At 44.1% G+C, this 8,447-nt stretch overlaps 2 protein-coding genes across 4 annotated transcripts in view; one reads left to right on the forward strand and one right to left on the reverse strand.

Annotated features, from left to right (window-relative positions):
- The window catches only part of mast3a (microtubule associated serine/threonine kinase 3a), a 35,838-nt gene extending 35,658 nt beyond the window's left edge, over positions 1-180 (reverse strand). For 2 of the 3 annotated variants that reach the window (XM_084481077.1, XM_084481075.1), the window contains exon 1: positions 42-180. In XM_084481077.1, the coding sequence (XP_084337203.1) occupies positions 42-80 (39 nt within the window). In that variant the 5' untranslated portion in view covers positions 81-180. The remainder of the gene's footprint in view (positions 1-41) is intronic. The other variant, XM_084481076.1, reaches the window with a different exon arrangement.
- Positions 181-4,935: 4,755 nt separating this feature from the next.
- Positions 4,936-6,671, forward strand: gdf15 (Growth differentiation factor-15; the record flags this gene model as incomplete). The annotated part of the gene is made up of 2 exons (XM_084480745.1): positions 4,936-5,305; positions 5,845-6,671. The coding sequence occupies 2 exons, from the start codon at positions 4,936-4,938 to the stop codon at positions 6,669-6,671; spliced, it is 1,197 nt and encodes a 398-aa protein (XP_084336871.1).
- Between the last annotated feature and the right edge of the window lie 1,776 nt (positions 6,672-8,447).

The raw sequence follows: 8,447 nt of genomic DNA on the forward strand, positions 1-8,447 counted from the left end.
TGATGTAGGCAGAATAAGCGCACTGCTGGCCGCTTGGTTACCTGCAGACCGCGACGTCTCAGGATGTTGGGCTCGTCCATCGCTCCGCTAAAAGCACCGCCGTCCTGTCGCTCAGCTCCACTCCAGCCCTACTGCGCCCAGGTCATCTCCAGACGTGTCCTCATCTGTCGCCGTACTACCGACTGCTTCGCCTCCCCTGCTGTGAAGATCGTCCCCGAAACTGTGGCCGAGTCTGTCATCGCCTGATCGCAGGGTGGGTTTGGGGTGGTGGGGTGCGGGTGGTTGAGAGTTTGTCACACATTAGCACCCCCTACCAGCACACCCCCCAAGTGTTTCTGTGAAACCCATTGTGCAGCTTAGGGATCCTGTTCTTGGTTTGTACATTGTATATTAATAATTGTGTTGCATCATGCAAAATCTATATTTTGTGTGTTTGAAATGCATGTACATTGCCCTCTTGAGTAACTTCTGATTTTGGTTTCAGACGCCCAAGGGGGTGTATTATGCGGTTTCCACTTCTTTGCATATGCCTGCATATACCGCATATACCTAGAACCCTATACTACTTAATACCGTCTGTACAAAGCATGACAAATTATTCTTTCAACCATTTTTAGGAGGGGCAAGAGAAAACATGTAGAAGCAAATGAAAGGAGACTTATGCGGGTCTAGTTATCTAATTGACCCCACTGTGTTTTGTGTACTTATTAACAATGGTTACTGTCTTGCTTTGTGTCACCACATGTCCTCTAACAAATTGGCCATTGTTCTCATTTCAGACTGGGCTTTCAGGCCTACTCCTACATCTACAATTAGAATCACACCATATTTTACTTTTTCTTTTATTTGAGCAAATCAACAATCTAGCCTAAAATAGAAGTAAATGTAAATGTTAACTGTTAACTGCCTATTTGCTTATTGATCCTGTCGTTCTCCCTTGTTTTTGTGATGGAAAAATCTACATGTTGTTAATTTTATAACCTTGTTTTCTATATTTGCGTATTGTCTTGCCATCCTGCCTTTCCCCAGAGTCGACTATTTATTGACCTTTGTGCTTGGTTCAGCCACCTCAAGTCAATCAAAATGTTAACCCTTATGCTGTGGTCAGCTGTCCCACCTTCCTTAGAGTCAACCAATAATATAACCTTTCGTACTTGGGTAAACCGGTCACAAAGGAGAAGACATCCTCCTTGATTTGATTATTGACATCTGCAATGTGGGAAGGATCTGAAACAGTATAAATAACTTTGTCAAACTGTATTCTGGACTCACTCTGCTAGAGAGGAGTCTAATGTATGCATGCATTAAACCGAGGATAATTGTCTGCCAAGTATTGTGTGCTTTTTTGCATTGAGAAATCTTATCTGTCCTAGACGCAATATCTATAGGAAATTGCCACAACATTTTGTTTATCCATATCTAAAATGTAGATAAGACACATTCTTCAGTTGGGCATTTTATTAGGAGTACAGTAAGGAGTACAGTAAAATAAATAGTATAACAAAAACAGCTTATCATACAGTATATTGACTTTTATTAACGCATGCACGTTATTCTAACAGCAACATATCAAATACATGTCTAGTTGAGGATGGTCGTGTCTCTATAGTGTAAACCTTAACCTAAACCTTAATGTTTTCTCAAATCCCAATGAAGTAAGAAACCAGAAGAAAATGCTTCAGTGAGTCACATACCAGGAAGTATCTCCCATGAGGACAGACCATTTGACTGTAGTCATTCAGCAGTCCTGGATAGGTGATAGGCCTACTGAGAACAAGTGAAAACACAACGTATCCAAACCAAAACAAGTGGACATAGTGCACCGTGCAGAGCGGCTGTATAGGCATGCACGTCATGACTTTGTTTTATAGTGCTGCCTGTTGGATGACCTACTTGTCATACGTGATTGTTATTTTGTTCTTTACTGGGGCATCTTCAGAAATTGAGATTGTTATTTCCTAGTCGTAGCCGTGCCACACTCGACTGGATCCCGTGCATTTGGCAAATTTGGTTGAAAACTCTAGCGATACTGTGCAGCGTGAGATGGATTAACGCTGGAAGGCACGCGGGGCGGTGCCTCGGTGCATGTCCCCCCGCTGCACGCCTCAGGGGCCGCACGAAGCAGGACAGCTCTGAGTGACGCAAGCTCATTAGTGACCGCAATCACACCCGCAGAAACGGCCTTCCCTCAGTATCTCCCAGCGGTCTGACTGGAATTGCGGTTAATTGCTTTCTCTGCCATCACTTTCAGTGCAGTGATGGTGCAAAGGCAATGAAGAAGGCACTAAACGCTTCTTCTTTTTTTCCCCCCTTGGGGATCGATACAGTCTCTATCTATCTTGTCACACAATGCAAATTACATCTTTGGAAGGTTATTTTATTCTTTTATTGAATACATTCTCAAGTTTTTTTTAACATGATCAACGGATCAACTTTGTGTCCAATATAACAATTGTATAAAAAATCTCCAATGCACTTATACTGTACATATAAAACACACACACACACACACACACACACACGCACACACACACACACACACACACACACACACACACACACACACGCACGCACGCACACACACACACACACACACACACACACACACACACACACACGCACACGCACACGCACACGCACGCCTTAGAAGAGTTATGCAAATGTGTGAATCATTGTAAAATTAGAGGGCGGTTCTTATTTCCTCCTCCCCCGCTCTAATGTAGACATATTGGGCCGATATTTTGTGCACAGTGTCTTTATGGCCTCTAGGAGGAGCAATAGATTTATTTAAATCCCCGCCATGTTGACAGTACACAGTACCATTGTTTTGTGTCACACGCACGCTCATACACACATACACAGTTACACAGTTACACAGTTACACACACACACACACACACACACACACACACGCACACACGCACACACGCACACACGCACACACACACACACACACACACACACACACACACACACACACACACATTTTAGATACTTTATTCAATTCCACACTACAAGTACATTTTCATTAGGAATCAAATTTTTTAACGATCAAACAGATTAAAACAGATCAGCACATTGTTATGTGCACACACACACACACACACACACACACACACACACACACACACACACACACACACACATAAACACAATATAAAGGAATAAAACTTTATATCAAAAAGGGCCTCAGTAATCAGACGTCTATTAATACTTTTCAGAACTCTAAAGGCTACCTACCAACCGACATATTTGTCCATCACCACATCAGAGGATTAGATGAACGCATTGTTTCCTTTCAAAATAGCAACTTCTTGTTCGGGTGACACAATAAATCTTAACCCCTTCTATTATTATACCCATCTCTGTTCCACTCTGTGTCTTCTACAAACAGAGAGTGGCCAAGAAATAAGGCACAGTTCAAATGGAAAATAAGAAGAGAAAGATAGGGAGATAATGACGAGAGTAGAGAGAGAGGAGAAAAAGAGGGAGAGAGAGTGAGAGAGAGTGCACATATCGACACACGTTCAGAACCACGACGCATGAATCACACTTGAACGCCTTTCACACAGTTTCATCACCTGGCTTAGCCACACTCAACATTGAACACACTCGACTTAGAAGGGGAGGGTACGTAGCTTCCTCCTTTGGTCCTGTATAGGGCAACATAGCGGACATCAATAACCACCCACATGGAGTTTAATGTTGCCCATGCTGGCTTGTACACCACAATGGAAATAACAACAACAACAGCAATGCAAATGCAGTGCCTTGTAGACGCCACCCTATCCTGAGACTCCTCCACAAGATGTATGAGGTTCACATTCAAGATGCCAATAAATGCATACGAGTTTCACTTATTAACTTATTAATTAATTAATTAATTAATTGACATAATAATCAATAAAACGGAAACATACATGCATGGTCAGGATTCAATGGTCTGGTGTTTCCCAGAACGACCTTGGCAGGCATGAATGGGAAAGTCCTCTCATTCATCATGAGCCGTAGAGATGCCATAAACATGTAATGAGCTGCGTTACTGATAAGCATGGGAGGGGGGGGATGTGTTGATGAATGGACGGCAAAGTGCAACCGATGATATTGTGCTGTTGGTGTTTCCCTTGTCGTAAATAAAATGGAACAGGACCATTCTGGAAGCTTTGCCAATAGTGATGCTTGTTTAATCGTTTAATATTTTATTTCTAATTAGTCCCACACCCCCCTTTAATATATCAGATTACAGTAGTCTGTCATTTGGAGAAATTCTGGTCTTCAATTCCACTCTCAGTACTGTTGAACATGAGTTGATGTTCTGGCCGGTGGCTCAGCTCGCCGCTCAGCCTATCTGCTCTCATCTCATCTGCTCTCATCTCATCCACAGTTTCATCATTTGGTGAGCAGTAAGAAAAGCTTCCTTGATCAAAAGCTTCCTTGATCAAAATCGTCCGGTGGCTTTGGCGGAAATCAATAGTTCTGGGCAAAAAATAACATGTGTATATTATATGTGGTCTAGATCATGGGCTATATTCTAGCTAAATTTAAACCTTAAAACATTTTCTTTCGATAAAGGTAAAATCTTTGCAAAATTCTCAAACAAAATATTATTTGAAAGCATTCTTGTCAGGGCACCAAAACAACATGTGTCATCATGACTTAATAAATCACTCTCCCACCACAGACGTGTCTCTCTCTTAAGTCTCTGGGTCCTGTAGGACAATGGCTGCTCCAACTCAGAAACATACTTATGTATGACATGCAGGCATACCTTCAGCACTACAAAGGAGGGCTAATGCTCACCTGACCGGCTAGGGGTGTGGCAACACAAAAAGACCTATAAATGAAACCATGTGAAGAACTTCATTCATCCCACTGACAAAGCACTCACCGGCTGATCTTCCACCAGCTCAACCTACCTGACAGGTCTCTGGCACCATGCTGAGCCTACTGCAGCCCCGCTGCCTGCCTCTCGCTGTCTGCGCCCTGCTGTCCTGCTGCCTGCCGCGCCCGGGCCACGCTTGGCCTCTGCCGGCCCGGGACGGGGCCCCCGACGCGGGCGGGGAGGGTCTCGAAGACACGGCCAGGCGTCTCCTCCTGGAGTCGGTGAAGGCGGGGATCCTGAGCTCGCTGGGCACGGAGAGGGAGCCCAGGCCGGTGGTGAGAGCCTCCGACGAGGAGCTGAGGAGAATGTACGCGCTCTACAGGGAAAGGTTGAGGCTTCTCAGGGGGAACACGAGCGAGCCGATAAGGGAAGTGTTACCAAGTGTTACGAAGAGACGGTTGACTGTGCTGTTCCCAGAAACAGGTGAGATGCACCTGTTTTTTTTGTTGTTGTTATCAGTCTTCTTCTGCTTCTGTCGTATGTCCTTAGACCTTCAATTCTGTTGAGGCGAGCCAGTCCAGCGTCCTATAATCAAGGTCAATTAGACCACGCTCGCCGTTCGGGGGCCGGTGTTTGGGGCAGCTGGTTAGGATGTGTTCCACAGTTTGTATTGGGTCTCCACACTCGCATTGGGCACTGTCTGTGATGCCCCACTTCAGCATTAGCAGTAGCTAAGAGTAGTTGCAAGGTTGCATGCTCCCAAGCGACAAGCGATGTCTTTACAACGTCCACAGACCGCAGCGCTTGCGTTGTTATCAGTAGTTAAGATGACTATCTGATTCTGATCAGATTGGCCCGTATCTAGCCCTCATCCAAAACATTAACAATCCAAATGGCCTACTATTTACCTGACAGGACTAAGCCCTTGAATGAATGTGTGTAAACTATCTCTCTCTATATTTACAGTGTCTCTGTGTATTGCATAATTAAACCGTTTTTCTTCTTGTCTTCTTCTTTTGCAGTAGAACCAGTAAGAGTTGGTCCACGCGAGGGGCCGGTGCCTGAGTCAGGCCAACGCATACAGTGGTACCGAGCCGTTTTCAATAAAGACCACAACACCCACACTGACCTGACACTGGTACGAGCCAAGCTGAAGATTTCAAGTTGGCGTTCGGAAGCCGGCCTGCCAAAGCGCAGACAGGCGATCCGCGTTAAGGTGAACAGAACGGGGCTCCATAACACCACGGTCCAGATGACCGGCACCACGTCCGACGCCACCGCAGCGCACCGCCACAGCCTGACCTTTGACCTCCGAGCTGAAGCGGAGAAGTGGTGGGGGGGAAACGACAAGGACGACGAGGAGGTACACCACCGCCCGTTGGTGGTAGAGGTGGGGTTGGAGGCGGGCGACGGCGAGAACCCGAAAACGGCGCCGTCGGTCGCTTTGGAAATCGGCCTGGCGGAGCCCGGAGCGGGAGCAGGCAGACGGCGGCGGTCCAGGCGGCTGCCCCGCTCCAACAAGGAGGACGTCTGCAGCGAGCAGGGCTGGTGCTGCCGCAAGTCCCTCAGCGTGTCCTTCAAGGACATCGGCTGGTCAGACTGGGTGGTGGCGCCCGAGTCCTACACCATGCACTACTGCGACGGCTCCTGCCCCCACAACTACAAGCCGGCCGGCATGCACACGCAGGTCAAGTCGCGGCTGAGCCAGCTGACCAAAGGAGCCACGCCCGGGCCCTGCTGCGTGCCCGCCGCCTACGAGCCCCTGGTCCTCATGCACTACGACAGCAGGGGCATGCTCACGCTGACCCCCTTCCCGGACCTGATCGTCACCAGATGTTACTGTGCCTGACGCCTCTCTCCAGTGGTGGTGGGGGGGGGGGGGGGGGGGGGCCTTGAACCAACAGGCCCTCGATGGCCGCATGATGTTGGGTTGTTTTTATTAAAGGATTTGTACATTTTGAAATATACAATACCAGATGATGAAATAATGTTATACTTTAAAGCCAAAATAGCAGGTCAATGTTGATCCTTGCAGCCTATACACAAAAACTGAAGAGAAGGTTTACACAGATAAATTCACTTTGGCTCGTACTTGTTTTGGAAAGTAGTACCAAAATGTATCAAAAGTGTAAGTAAACCTGTTGTCCTACCATTGAATTTAAATAACTGTTATTTATTGTAAGTTATATTTAACATTTTTTTTATGTTATGTCGTATTATTATGTTTTTGTTTGTGTTACAGCACAAGATAGAATGCCTTACCTTTTTTCTGTGCTCTTTACTGAGGCTTACTGTTAAGAGATTTTGTGAAACAGTTTGTATTGTTGGTTATACATTTCAATAAAAAAAGTGAAAGAAATATCATGTTACTGAATTCTTCATTAACCTTAAATCTGCAATTATGTGTAATTTAACTTCAGAGATAAATATTTTGCTTTCCTACTATACTATACTATAATATAACACATTAAACAGATATACTTGGTATTATTTAAACAACTATACATCTATATATATATAAATATATATAAATATATATATATATATACACATAGATCTACTACATATCCTGTGTTACATACAAATGTCCTAGTTTTTCCAGGTTAAGACTTTCTAAATGGCCCTGACCTAATGAACCAATGAAGATAACTATTAATTGACCAAGAGAAAGAACCAAGGTCGATTTCGAGGAAAGCTGCTGTGTAAACTGTTTTCTCCCACTATTCAGATTGCATATCTTCAATGATACAGCAAAAGCACTTTCATTACATATTATCAGAGTCTGTGTTTTTAATGATAACCTAAGAATGTTATATAGATAAGTTATGATATTATGATATATAGATAAGTTAAGTTATTATAAATTATGATAATTACTTTAGATTAGCTATGCAGTCGCTGTATCCTCGATTTATTTGAAACAACATGCAAAAATAGAATACATATATCTCAGGGCATAAAAACTAGAGACTATTCCAGAGCTTGCAACCCCTTAGGCCTACCTATAGCCTACATTGGTACGTGCAATATATTAGTATTTAATCAATATTAATGATTGAACAGGTATGCACACTTTTGTTATATATGGTGTTTTTTTTCTAATTCAATTGATTGATTGGGTGGCAGGTCTCTAAAAAATTCCGAAATGATGCAACCTATTAGCCATACCACCCCCTTCCCAAATAAGCATTTCCTTTTTTTTCATTATCAAAGTATGGGTAAAGGTCACCGTCAGGTTTCAGCATGAATGTTGATCCTCCATTTATAAAGACGACATATTAAAGGGTGTGGGATATTGAGTGACTGGGAGATTGAATAAACAGCCCCGCCAATTAACAGGCAATCACTCTCACGCAGGAGACGCTGTTGTTTACTGTAATTCAACTTTCTTACGGTAAACGATCACCTGTTTCCAGCACGCTGCTTTCTTTGTTTCTGTCTGTCCCGTAACAACCACCTGTGTGTTTCTTTGTTTCGGGGGATGACATGGTTAAACAACGCAGGGCCGATGTAAACGTCTTCAATCTTTCACTTTGAAAGCTCCTGAGCTGCAGTACCACCCAAAGTATACACATATTAAATAATTAGGGTTAGGGCTAGATAACATTTCCAGCCTCTAATCAGC

Source organism: Micromesistius poutassou, assembly GCF_964030765.1.
Source record: "Micromesistius poutassou genome assembly, chromosome: 16".
NCBI classification, from domain to species: Eukaryota; Metazoa; Chordata; class Actinopteri; order Gadiformes; family Gadidae; genus Micromesistius; species Micromesistius poutassou.